Raw genomic sequence first — 13,330 nt, 5'->3', positions numbered from 1 at the left:
TTTTTGAACCCTCTTAACGCATTATTTTTTAACCCTGAGGACACATTGTTTTTGAACCCTGACGACGTTCGACGTCGGACCTGCATCCCTGCTTGGTGCAGAGATGTCATGTAACCTCCAAACTGACTTGACGGTCAGAAGCCTTACGGGTGGGCATCTTCGTCCCGACTCTTTGAATGTCACGGAAGCTGATCTTTGGGCTCAATATTGTCACCGTCTTTTGTTGCCTTCGGTAGCGGGGAGTATTTATTAAGCAACCGTACCGTCGTGGCTGCCCACTTTACCTCCCCCCTTCAATTTAGGCGTAGAGGCGTGCCCCTAGCGTTTTGAAGGTAGCACCTACCAAGTTTGTGTAGACCTTGGTTCACTCGGTCACCCTTATTACAGTCGCTCTCGTGGACACACCCAACCCCCGGCCACACTCCGCCGTCCTTTCCTCCAGTCTGCAGCCACTCTGGCCCGCACAAGAGACCTCGGCCAGGTCACGTGGTCAATGCCCGTAGGCATGAACACGGCCGGCCGCGCCGGTCAGCCGCTGACCAGGTCGGCTGAGGGCCGGCTCCGGGACCCGTTACCGATAGCCTACTACGTATGCGGTGCGTCGGACCAGGTTTGGGGCTGACCGGGTCGCGTTTGTCGCAGGTCGAATCCTGCACGACAAGTCCCTGCCGCCGACCTCCCGGGTCCACCTGCTCAATCTGCTGTCTGTGGCGACGCTGCGGGACGACTTCATCTTGATCCTGCACCAGGTCGGTGGGCGGGGCGGCCGCCGTCGTGACCTGACCTCAACTGACCTGACCTGGGCTGTGGCCTCACTGTGAGGCGGCGTGCTGGCCCCTTACCAGCTCAGTGGGTGAGGCGTGGTCACGAGCCGGGTGCGCTGACCTGAGCTGACACGAATTGACCTGACGTGACCCACGCGGGTGGATGTCCTTATCCCCTGACGTCACCAAGGCGACGACAGTCACCTTCCGAATTGATGTCACCGGCATCACATCACCGGCATCAGAGCCTTCCTGGTGGCCTGCTCCGATGACCCGGGCCCCAATGATGCCGCTCCGATGGTGATGGCCCAGGTCCGCGCCCCCGGCCAACACCAGCGCCTCCTCAGAGCCACCCCGGCCCCCTGTCTCGGTCCCCGGTCTCCCGGCCGGAGGCGGGCCGGCTGCCGCTCACCTGAGGGCCGGCGCCGGTCGGTGACGTCACGCGGCGGCGGCCCGGCCGCCCGGCCGAGGCATTGACCGTCTCTTGGCCGCCGCCCTCTCCGGGCAGGACGATATGGCCTCATAAGCGCGGCTGGCCGCCCGGCTCCCGGCCGGGTCGATACGGCCGACGTATGTTGATTCTCGAGAACGGCCGAATAGAAATCGTTCAAGACAGAGAACCCATGTTCTATACCTATCCCATCAACAATGTACACAGAGGTTACCGCACAGACCGCCCCACCTCCATCCTGCTCGCCGCCACCGCCGTCGTCGTCGCCGTCGTCGTCGTATTCGTCGTCGTCGTCGCCGTCGCCGTCGCCGTCGCTTCGGCTGGGGCATGAATGAGACCACTGAGATCTGGTATGGAATGGGGTTATAGATTAGACGTCACTTGGGAACATTGCCACTGCTTGCTCATCAAACGATTGCGAGTTTCAGCTGGTAGTTACAGTGGGGATAAGCTGGATGCAGTGAGTGCGAGATGTTTACTCAAATCGATATTCGCGCCGTGTCCGAGGGATTTGGAAGGGCTGAGGTGTGATTGGCACCAGCCCGCAACACGTGACCCCGTGCTGACAGGACCGGCGTGAGCACGTGATCATGAACTACGCCGACGACGTGGACCGGCTGCCGCAGGATGAACAGGCCGCCCTGTCCCTGATGGTGAGTCATGCCCTACACAGACCAGATACAGGCGGTGGATATATGGATCTCCTTTAGATCAGATGTATATGACATGCGCCCTGTTGGTATCCCATACATCAGAAGTGTATGCTGTCCGCCCACTGGGGGTGGGTCTGGCGCATAGACACGAGGCCGGGTGCGCACACCGGGTATGTATTAACGTGTGAAGCCAGGTGGCGAGCTACCTGCCCTCTCGCCAGTGGTCAGTCACGCGCTGGGGTGCACCAGCTCTGGTATATATATATATATATATATATATATATATATATATATATATATATATATATATATACTGAATATATATAATATAATATATATATATATATATATATATATATATGTGGGTGTGGGTGTGGGTGCGGGTGCGTGCCTGCGTGCGTGCGTGCGTGCATGCGTGCGTGCGTGCGTGCGTGCGTGCGTGCGTGTGTGTGTGTGTGTGCAGTGGGATATTTTGGTACGGAGTCAAGCATTTTGGTGTGGAATGAATTACTGATAAACCCATAGTTACAGCAACAGTTACAGTGACAGCTACAGTTACCTATAGCGACAGTCAGCCGGAGCAGTGTCACCAGGTGCGGTGTCGGTCTGTGCCTGGCTCCCGCTGACGGCGGTGAACGCCGAGCGGACGGGCCCCGCCGCCAGCGGGTGCCGCGGCGAGCAGACGGGGCCGCCGCTAGCGGGTGCTGCGGCGGCACACGGCGTCGCTGCCGCCTCGCTGTCCGCCTCGCTGTCTGCCGCGGCGTCAGCAACGGTGGACTGACGGCGCGCCCGACCGCCGTTTCAGTTCGCCAACATGTTCGACCAGAACAGCAGCAGCGAGTGGCTGCTGTACATCTCCGAGTGGCAGAGCCCGCACAACAACATGCCCATCTCGAACATCCGCGTCACCACCAAGGTACGCCGCCGCCGCAGCCGCCGCAGTTGCTGCTGCTGCTGCTGCTGCTGACATGCGTGTGGGGGGGGGGGGGGAGGCGAGAAGAGAGAAGAGCGAGGCTGGGGAGAACGCACCCGGTCAAAAGCGGTGGTGAAGGTTGGCTGGGGCTGGGTCAAGGTGAGGGGGTGAGGGGGATAGGAAGGACGCGGCTGGCCCGCCCGTGCGCTCGTCGCCGCTCCTCATGATGAGCCCTCATCCGTGTTCACAGTGGAAGGTGAGGTGAAGGTGCGTCGGACCTTGGATACGTTACGGTCGCGTCGCGCCGAAACGCGCACCGACCCTGCAGCGCGCGCCATTCGCTTGTTGGCGACGAGAACGTTGAGTAGCGTGAGAAAATGAGAATGCACATCAGCTGACGCCGTTGGATGGACTCGTTAACCGCGTCCAGAACTGTGACGGCCCGCGCGTTTGTTAAGAATCGGTCGCAACGTTGCGGCCGTGCTTCCCGCGTGTGCCGTGACGTGTTTGCCGCCGTCGCCGCCAGGTGGCAGTGAACGCCCTGCTGGCCGATTCCGGCGACATGCAGGACCGCGGCACGGCCATCATGTACAACCTGGCTGTGAAGGAGGTAAAAACCGTGGTCAGTATCGATTTCTACCGGCACGAGTAGACGTTCTACCCGTATGAGTAGAGGTTGATGCTGCCGCACCCGTCGCGCGCTCTGTGGACGGAGCGAGCGACCCGTCCGTTTTTGCTGCCGCGCTAATGTCTTGTCCTCCGCACGATCCATTTTGTCCGGTGCTGGCGGCTCCGTCCGCAGCATCAGCCGCAGTCTGTGCATCCGACTCCCCTCGGCTGCGGTGGCTGCTGTCGTCAGCGCTGCTGCCAGAGCTAGCGGGTGACGCGTGAAGCACTCCTCTTTGCACCGCCAGACTAAGCAGAGTGTGTGTGTCAGCGCTGGTGTACCGGCCGGCGGTCTGGTCTTTGCCGCCCACCTCTGCGCCGGCTCGCACCGTCATCACTGTCTGTAGTGGCCACCAGAGCCAGCGGCGGGGACGGCAGACGTCCCACTGCCGGCCCCGCCTCGGCTCGTGCCGGTAGTGCGCATGCGCAGCGGCTCGGGTCCAGTCACCTCCGCCACCAGCCTGGCACATGACCTGCTGGATGAGCAGGGTCTCCCCCCCCCCGTCCTCCAGCTCCCGCGGTCTGACCGCAGCGGCTCGGGTCCAGTCACCTCCTCGTCCTCTAGCTCACGCGGCCTGACCGCAGCGGCTCGGGTCCAGTCATCTCCGTCACTAGCCTGGGACCTGACCCGCTGGATGAGCGGGGTCTCATCCCCCGTCCTCCAGTCCACGCGGCCTGACCAGCCTGGGACCTGATCTGCTGGATGAGCAGGGTCTCCTCCCCCGTCCTCCAGTCCACGCGGCCTGACCAGCCTGGGACCTGATCTGCTGGATGAGCGGGGTCTCATCCGCCGTCTTCCAGTCCACGCGGCCTGACCAGCCTGGGACCTGACCTGCTGGATGAGCGGGGTCTCATCCCCCGTCCTCCAGTCCACGCGTCCTGACCAGCCTGGGACCTGACCTGCTGGATGAGCAGGGTCCCCTCCCCCGTCCTCCAGTCCACGCGGCCTGACCAGCCTGGGACCTGACCTGCTGGATGAGCGGGGTCTCATCCCCCGTCCTCCAGTCCACGCGGCCTGACCAGCCTGGGACCTGACCTGCTGGATGAGCGGGGTCTCATCCCCGTCCTCCAGTCCGCGCGGCCTGACCAGCCTGGGACCTGACCTGCTGGATGAGCGGGGTCTCCTCCCCGTCCTCCAGCCCACACGGCCTGACCAGCCTGGGACCTGACCTGCTGGATGAGCAGGATCTCCTCCCCCGTCCTCCAGCTCACGCGGTCTGACCGCGGCGGCTCAGGTCACTCATCCTGGAGGGTTTAATGGGTGTTTGATTGATCAGCCCCGCGCAAAAGCAGAATTGACATCATTTTGCGTTACGTCATGGACTGCAGAATGTATGTTGACAAGTGCAGCGCCGTCTTATTGTAGCCTTGTTCCGTAAGCGCCCATCCCACTTCTTTATTCCATTATGGGTGCTTGTATGTATGATATTTCTGAACCATGCCTGGTGTTTTTTGCCATTATAGCTGCAAGGTACATTTACGGCGGGCCTTTTTCGCGAGTTGAACTTTTGTAGAAGGTCACAGGGATTTCATAGCATTTGCGGCTGCTCACTTTCGTTGGATATCGCGGAATATTATTGTCCGTGATCGGGACGCCGCGTCGACTAAGCCTGGGCACCTTTGGCCGGCAAATTTGTCCCCTTCCGAGGTCCGGTCTGCCTCGGCCCGCCCGCCGAGCCTCCGAGTCCTGCTCCAGGCCGGGCGTCACCGTCTCTCGAGCCCACTAACCCCTGTACTGGCTGCCGTGTGACGTAACTGTCCGTTTTGGCACCCGATACTCCGCCTTTGGTTTGCTCTCACCCGCAGAAAATGAAAACTAACATGAATATGCGGAAGCTGATGCCCATGGGAAGCCTCAACAAGGTAAGTGGCTGGGCGGGTGCGAGCCGTTAAGACTCTGTAGTGCTATTGCGTCTGGCAAGTTTGTTCCGCTGTTCAGCTTGAGCGCATTTGCCGAAAGCAGATTTTGGTAGCATGCTCGTGTCTTGTTTATGCCTGTGATATTTAGTTGCAATGAACGCTTTAAGTACAGTGTCTTTCTTTTCGCCATTAACAAACGATGCGTGATTTCAAGGGCTGCCCATCTCCCTGCGCTGTTTTCCCCCGGTCTATCGGTTAGCCACCTGTTGTCAGCAGTCACATCGGTGCTTTCATTTCCGGCCGCCAGGTGTTCGACGACGTGGCCACGGAGCTGGCCATGGCGATCCTGCAATACTTCCAGACTTCGCCGCCAGAGGAGCGCGTGTACCGCTGCATGCGCGCCCTGGCCAAATTTGCTCAGGTAGGGTAACCGCTGCGGCAGATGGCGAACGCGACCTTAGTGGGGACGTCATACGGGGTATGAGCGGCACTTTTCCTTATGTTCGCTTTTCGCTGTTGTATGCTTGTATTGCTTGAAGCCTGGGGAACTCCGTGTAGTGTTTCATAGAGGGCTCAAGGACGTCACTCATGGTGATACAGGGCGCGCGTGGATTGTCGACTTCAACAGGTCGGCAATCCATGCGCGACTAGTTATTGAACGTCTGGTGCCCCCTTCCCCCCGTTTGAAACCACGTGGGTATCGAGAGTGTCCTGGACGACAAAGCCGGTTTTCTGACGTCAGATTCTACTGTTTTTATCTGAGAATATTACATTTAACTTTAATATAATGTTCTCAAGTAAAAAAAAAGATCGTTAATCGTTAATGATAGATGATTTTATTGTGTTAGGATGTATTTGATGTATATGATGTATTATGATTAATGATTTTGTTAATTAATGAAATTAAATGATTAATTTAATGACTTTGTCCTCCCGGCCAGGTGTCGTACAACGACGTGCCGCAGCTGATCAAGATGATCGGCCCGGAGCCGGGCAAGTTCCGTGGCCAGTCGGAGCGCACCGACCAGCTGATCGGCGAGCTGGAGACGCGGCTGTCGCGGGTGCAGATGTAGACCGGGCCGGCGAGCGCCGCCGCCGCCGGGGCGCGCCGGCGGAGGGTGCGCTGCGGTCGGACGCGGCCGGGACGGGCTGGCGGCGTGGGCATGGTTTGAGTGTGGCGCGGATGGGGCGGGGGGAGGCCGGTGCGGCGGCAGCTGGGGAGGAGCGGGGCCCGCGGGGGCCGGGAGGGCATCGGAGCAGGTGGTTGTCGCGGCTGGAGGCGGTCCGGCGCCGCCACACGTGAACTGCGGCGCGGCGGGGCCGGTGCTGTGCTGGCGTCCGGGAGTGCTGCAGTTGGGGTACGGTTTAAATCTGCTTCTGCGTGGACCGTGGCCCGCGGTGGATCGCAGCGCGGCTTCCGTGAGCGCCGTCTGCAGCCCGGTGGCCGTTTCGGGTCTTTAAGCAGCTTGGTGCCTGTGAACGTCCTCTGCAGCCTGGTGTCTGTGCGGGTCTACTGCAGCCTGGTGCCTGTGAGGGTCTAGTGCAGCTTGGTGCCTGTGCGGGTCTACTGCAGTCAGGTTTCCGTGCGGATTGGCTACCGTTTGCGGTCTCTGCGGGTGTTCCACACCCGTGCGGGTTGGCTAGGGAACGGAAAATGCTCGTCAGGCACGCCACGAGCAGGGCTTTCGTCGCACGCGCCGTGGTGTCCCGTCCGGTACACTCATCAGCCACGGATCGGGCACTTCACTCCTTGCCGACGGCTCCGAATCTAGACAACGCCCCCCGCGCGCAGTGCAGCGCGCCGAGCGGACGGTCTGGCTGTTCGCCACGAGCACATCAAACGCGCTGCGAACACGGTCCTGGCACACGCCTCCGCGGAGCGCGGTCTGATCGCCGGGGATGTTCTACTCCGGCTTCGGCAGCCACGCTCGCCGGCGTCGCTTGTAAGCGAAGCGCATTGTGCAGCTCTACGCCTCACCACTTGCCGGGGTGCGCCGTCGCGCCGGCCGGCTGGCTGGCTGCGAAGGCGAGCCCGTCTGGGGCGACCGCCGAGCGCGCCCTGAGGTGGGGCCGGTCGGCGGGTGAGCACCTCAGCGGCGATCAGTGCCACCGGAGCCGTTGGCGGCGCCGTCGAGTCGGCGTGGCGCGCCCGGCTCGCACAGACGGCGGTCCGTGTGGGCTCGGTGCTCGGGTGTGTTCAGTCGTCGGCCGTCCCCGAGACGGCCGAAGTGATCAACGAATCGGCGGGTGGTCCACCCGCTCGTCGGCCGCGCGAGCGCGCGCCGTTAGGGTACGTACGTTGTTGTACAGGTAACACGGAGTGGAGTGTGTGCCGTTGGGGGCAGTGCGTGGCCGGGCACGCGGCGACGGGTGCGACGGCGGAGTAACGCGCGGCCGGCCGGTGCGGCGAGCCGCTCTAGGAGCGGCCGCCGTCGGCGCCCGGCCGGGCACCGGCCGCCGCCGCCTCAGCCTCGGCCCGCTCCGGCCTCTGGTTGTCTGTCGCGCCGTCGGGCCTCGCTTCCGGCGATGTGCGAGGCCTGTGCGGGGCTCCCGAGAAGGCCCTGAGGGGCCTGACTCGTCTGCCTACTGCCTCTGCGCTCAAATTTTACTCTAATGACCATGTGGGACGCCTGTGTTTTTCTACTCACCGGGCGTCCGCCCAGCGCCGAGTGATGTTGGTTGTTTTGTACATAAAGCCGGACCGAAAGCGCGCTGCGTTTGACAGTGGAGAGCGCTGACCTGATGAGGAGGGGAGGCAAACGGAGATCAGAGGCTGTTGGAACCATGCAGAGGATCGCGCGGCTGCGCTGTCCGTTCTCAATCGCTGACGGAAACACCTGGCTGCGCTCATCGCGGAGTCGTCAGCGTCCCAGAGCGTTCAGAGCGAGTCGTTTCGTGCTGAGCAGGCGTGACGTGGTTTCTGCAGGGTTTGACGACGAATGACACGCCGTGGTGGGGAGATGAACAGAGAGTGATTGGAGATATGACGAGAACGGCAAGAGAGGTTTTGTGGAAATCGGGCCCCGCCTTGTTCGTGCTCTTGACATTTCCGTTCGTGTTATTGGACGGATGCACACTGCAAAGTCGGTTAACAACAGTTCAATGGGAGATGGCCAGCAAAATGGTCACCCCGTTCTTCGGTGTATTTTATGAACAAGCAAGGCCAGGCCCCAAGGCCCCATAACAACAAATTTAGCAAGGCCCCATAACAACAAAGGTACAAACTTCCGGTCGGTATCTAACATCCATGAAGCACAGAGCACATATATTTTACCATTTTGAATGTTGAAGTCTGTATTTTGAAACCAGCACGGGACAGGAAGCTATCACCACCTCTCCATGGCAAAGGATCTCGCGGTTGAAACGGTCCAGTGACAGAACGCATTGGTATGTATGACGTTTGCACTCACGTGTGCGTACGTATGCGATTGCTGACGTGTCTCGGCAGAGCCTAATAATGATTCTACGCTTCCATTCGGTTCCACTTTTTAGGCTGGGACACCTGAAGGTCACATCACGTTTTTCACCTATCATTTCGTTTTTTTTTAGTACAATGTCCATGACAACATAGCTCACAAAAGACCAGGGATGAAACCCCATCCCCAACCGAAACCCCAACTGACTCAAGCTTATCGCCTATTAAAAACCCTCATCATTGATGACGTGGGATCGAGGTCGTAAATGGGCTCAGGTGACCTGTGCTGATACCTCGGATACTATCTGATCTAGATCATATAGGTCCTGACACAGCTCTACTCCCTGCATAAAAGACAAATAGCATGCATTTGATGCAGCTGAAAAGAACGAAAAGAACGCAGTAGTCCTATTCTCTGCGAGATGCAGAAGTTACTCTGATGTGCAGGATAGAACAGATTATACCTTCCCACAGATTCCGAGGAAATCATTTGTTCGATTTTCCTGTTATAAACCCCATGCGATTTGTCCCAATGAGATTCTCATTTACACTTTCGCACATTGGAAATGGATGAAAATATAGGTGGCCGGGGAAAATATAATGCGGAATTTGGGATGTTTCTGGAATATCACTGTGCCCGTATTTAGTATGTAGCTATTATGTTTATATTTACTTTTATATTTGTAGTAGTAGTAGTATTTTTTTTAGTTTTTTATGTTAGTCTTGGTTTTGTTTATGTTAGTTTTAGTGTTGTTAATGATAGTTTTAGTATTGTTAGTGATGGTTTTAATTTAGTTTATGTTTATACTTGTAGTTGTAGTATGTTAAGTATTTAGTATGTTTCTGGAACATCACTGATCTCCATGGGACAAACGCTATTCACCTTGCCGTGTCCGGATATCGTACATATCTAAGGGTTAAGACTGAACGGAAAGTCTTGGGTGTCTCCGGGATGGATAATAAGGGGTTCTTATTTCGAAGATTTTGATGCCGTTTTTGTTAATGTTGAATGGAAGAACGTCCGATATGCATACATGTGTTGAGCAACTTATTTGTGTGTAATCTAATGGGCAGGAACGAAATCAGGCATACAATATGCTGAAGGGACCATCAGCGTCATTTTTCGCCTCTAACTTGCCACTGATCTGTCTGCCTAACCGCATATGTCTGTCTTATCGAATAGTCTAATCTCACCTGTCTAAGTACCTTAGCCTCTTGCCAAATAGTTGGATGCATTTCTGCGTATCGTTGGTATTTGGCTGCATGACTGGATTTCACCTGTTTGTTTTGCTATTTTATGGTCCTCAGTCGCGATGCCCACTGAGGCGGCAAGCAGCTATGATCATTTTGTTGAAATGTCTGAAAGCGAAATGAACATATGCTATTCCAAACTTTGTCACATTCAAAAGTGCTCACCGCAAAACGTACCATCGTAGCTCTCGCTTCTGTTCATTCATCAGCTTATGGTAAAAGTTAACAGACACAATAGAACGCCCAATAGCAGCTGGACGTTTTCACGGCATGTCAACCTATCATTGCAACGCAACACTGCATCGTTTATGACCAATCAGAGGACTTTTGCATCGCCGATCAAAACTTGTCCAAGTCACGGATCTTTTGGCACATATTCTCGAGCGTTTCTGAGTATTAGGGTTATCTGCGCAGACCATCGCTTGGCATGGGATTTCCAGGCCTAACGAGCTTAGCCCAAGTGTCTGGCCGCAGGGTAGCGGACACGGCAGGTCAGGATGTGGTGGAAAAACCCCACTACTATCCAGGGATGTAGTATAAAAACTTGTCGTGGGGTGCTCGTCGGATGCCGGCTTTTTGTCTGTGCTGCCTGAAGACGTCAAATAATTTAGGATGCAATGAACAGTAATTAAGCTCACTCTCACTTCCGAAAATAAGAGATCGGAATGTGCTTCTTCATCCACTTCAATATACTTAAATTGATCGCAATAATGTTCCTTGGCCCGTCCGCACCTTTGAGCCCTCCCTGACTACCGGATGACAAGGCAATGGAAACATTTTGTACCTATTTGCCCAGTTTGCGATGGCGCTTCCAGTGATGCAGAATAAAGATGCCATGCAAATCTAGTGCAGTAGTATGTAGTTTGACAGTCTTTAGGCACAGAACGCTTTTTAAAAGTATTTTGGAATTATACGCCCCTAAGTGATATCCTTTTGTGGACATATGCGGCGAAACATGGCAGGCATGCAGTGCGGTATCTTGTCTTCCGTCACTACTTACATGCTTGGTCATCGTTGTAAGAGCCAAAGAACGCAAAACCACCGCAGCTGAATCATCAGATTATTAACTTAGCAAATAAGAAACCGATGAATCCTTTACGGACTATCGTGGCTGAGATCAGGGGTTCACGTACCGTAAGCACCAGCAAGGACATCGCCCCTCACCTCATGCCAGGCAATGAACACCTGCCGGTATTATAGCGCATGCACTATGCACAGGTACACCTCGCACGCGTTTCTAAGACCCCAGCGTACCTTTGGTAAGCGCTTGGGACCGCAGGCGCGTCGTGGTGAGAGCAGGACGCGTGAAATGTTGGGGCTGAATACGCTATACCGTAAGGATATACCACGTGTGCTGATGTTTGCAAATTAATGTCTGCATGGTCGTAAATGTATAAAGTTAGATACTCAGATCAACCGCTCATGTATCAGTCATCTCTCTTTTTTTAACGGCAAGGGGTCTTTTGCTCGACGTTGGGGTATCAGCAAGTGCTGAAGGGTTCGATACGATTTTCTCAGCCTCTACCGCGATGCTCTGCTTATGGTAAAACAGCGCCTGTAAGTAATCCTTGTAATATGCCAACCACACGATTCGATGCGACCGAATTCAGGGGAATGTGTCACATTTGAACATGCTGAAGCAAGTACCAGGTATGGTGGAACAAGCTCACTCATTGCTACTGGTATGTTCATAAATGGAAACGACGGCTATAAATAAGACAGATTCTCTCTATAATAAATGTGTTCCTCAATACGCCATTGTTTAATTACGTCATCGTATCTTGCACAACATTGATTGAGAGCTGACTGACGGCCGTCACATCTGGAAATCGTGCTCATAAACGCCAGGCATGAGCAACCCGACGATTATGCTTTTCTTGACCTTGGTCGCCGTGCAGCTAATGGAATGACAGTATTTTGATGACGTCTTCATGCGTGTTAGATGCATGGGCGCCAAAAAACCATGCACAAAAATGTCTGCACATCATCGCGGGCGTGTACTTCAAAACTGGAATAATGTAGATCTTAGCCCGGCATTGGACGGGGTCGAATTCCCCCCCCCCCCCCCCTGTCCAACATTCGCCCTAATTTAAACACGCTGTGAGGTATCGTTGCGAAATTATCAGTAGCTGTCAACTGTAGAGTTTTACGCATTTTACCAAAATAGAAACTACGAGACCACAACAGATCAAGCGTAAGTGACGCCAGAGGGACGCGATGTTTGCTATTGTCGATGGAAACACACAGCCGAATAAAAATTGACACTCAACCCGAACGAAGGAACATATTTGATATCGGTGTGCGGGAAATGTGAGCCAAGTAGGTTTATCATTCATATTTTGTGTTGCGTTGTTTCAATTTTGCACATTGAAGTATTGCCACGTCAGCTAAGAAAAATGTTGATAAAAAGTGTCAAAATGCGTGTCAGATCGCAAAAATATTGATGAAAAGTACACTCAACATTTTTCTCAGACTCAAAATAAAAAAAACAGCAAAAAACGTGTCCTAGATATGATTGTGATGGATGTCTGTAGCAAGTTGCATGCAATCATCTGTAACAAAGACCGGGTTATGGATTGAAATGCTTCACAGCACATATGGCCCATGTCCAGGTGTCCGGCCCGTGGTGGCGGCGGCGGCGGGGCTCAGGTCCGCCGCAGCGGCGCGGTGACGGGGCGGCGGGAGTCGTCTGTCAGTTTCATACTCAAACCAACGACTACGTGAATGACGGTGGGGTTGAAGGGTAACAGGTTGCGCTGTCGACAGAACTGAACCATCGAAAACAACGCGAAAACCGATCCAACCGCTAGCCACCACCGAGGTCATCCGTTTGACCTTGATCTTGGGCGGGTTATAAACAAGTGGCTGCTCTTGCTCAAATGTCTGATGCCTATCATTGCGGAAAGGTCTTCCTTTCATTTTTCGTTCAGGTGATTCAAATATGATGGAAATAAATGGATCAAAATTGACGTGCACACCAAGGTTTCAGCTCTCATTCACACGGCATATGACCTGGGTTCTAAGTCTGGTGCAGTGCGCATAACATGCCATACCTTCCTATGTTGCATGTTTGATCAGAGCACACTGATTTTTCACCATGAGATACGCTTCTAAGTGCGTTTTGGAGGAGCTTCTAAATGCGTTTTGGAGGAGTTCATACATTCCAAAGTAACCTAAGAATTTGACCTTGATCTAAAAACACACTTCACTTAAGTTTGTTGTGTGGTCTGAGACCGAATGCCGCGATCTTATCGATGGCAATTTGAATTTTTGAATGAGCCCCAGTCGTTCTTTAGATCGGCGGGGGTGAGGGCGGGTCAAATCTGCCCCCCCCCCCTCCCCCCCGGTCAATAGTGT

At 55.1% G+C, this 13,330-nt stretch overlaps 1 protein-coding gene across 8 annotated transcripts in view; it reads left to right on the top strand.

Moving 5' to 3' along the window:
* Positions 1 to 8,017, top strand: part of LOC119114255 (uncharacterized) — a 46,982-nt gene extending 38,965 nt beyond the window's left edge. For 6 of the 8 annotated variants that reach the window (XM_037238455.1, XM_037238453.1, XM_037238454.1 and 3 more), the window contains exons 10-16: positions 643 to 749; positions 1,785 to 1,868; positions 2,674 to 2,784; positions 3,308 to 3,391; positions 5,254 to 5,310; positions 5,615 to 5,728; positions 6,249 to 8,017. In XM_037238455.1, the coding sequence (XP_037094350.1) occupies positions 643 to 749; positions 1,785 to 1,868; positions 2,674 to 2,784; positions 3,308 to 3,391; positions 5,254 to 5,310; positions 5,615 to 5,728; positions 6,249 to 6,380 (689 nt within the window). In that variant the 3' untranslated portion in view covers positions 6,381 to 8,017. Of the gene's footprint in view, positions 1 to 642; positions 750 to 1,784; positions 1,869 to 2,673; positions 2,785 to 3,307; positions 3,404 to 5,253; positions 5,311 to 5,614; positions 5,729 to 6,248 lie in introns of all 8 variants that reach the window. The other 2 variants (XM_037238458.1, XM_037238457.1) reach the window with 2 other exon arrangements.
* The last annotated feature ends 5,313 nt before the right edge of the window (positions 8,018 to 13,330 follow it).

Source organism: Pollicipes pollicipes, unplaced genomic scaffold, assembly GCF_011947565.3.
Source record: "Pollicipes pollicipes isolate AB1234 unplaced genomic scaffold, Ppol_2.1 Scaffold_7262;HRSCAF=8765_pilon_pilon_pilon, whole genome shotgun sequence".
NCBI classification, from domain to species: domain Eukaryota; kingdom Metazoa; phylum Arthropoda; class Thecostraca; order Pollicipedomorpha; family Pollicipedidae; genus Pollicipes; species Pollicipes pollicipes.
This window is presented reverse-complemented; position numbering and strand designations above follow the sequence as displayed.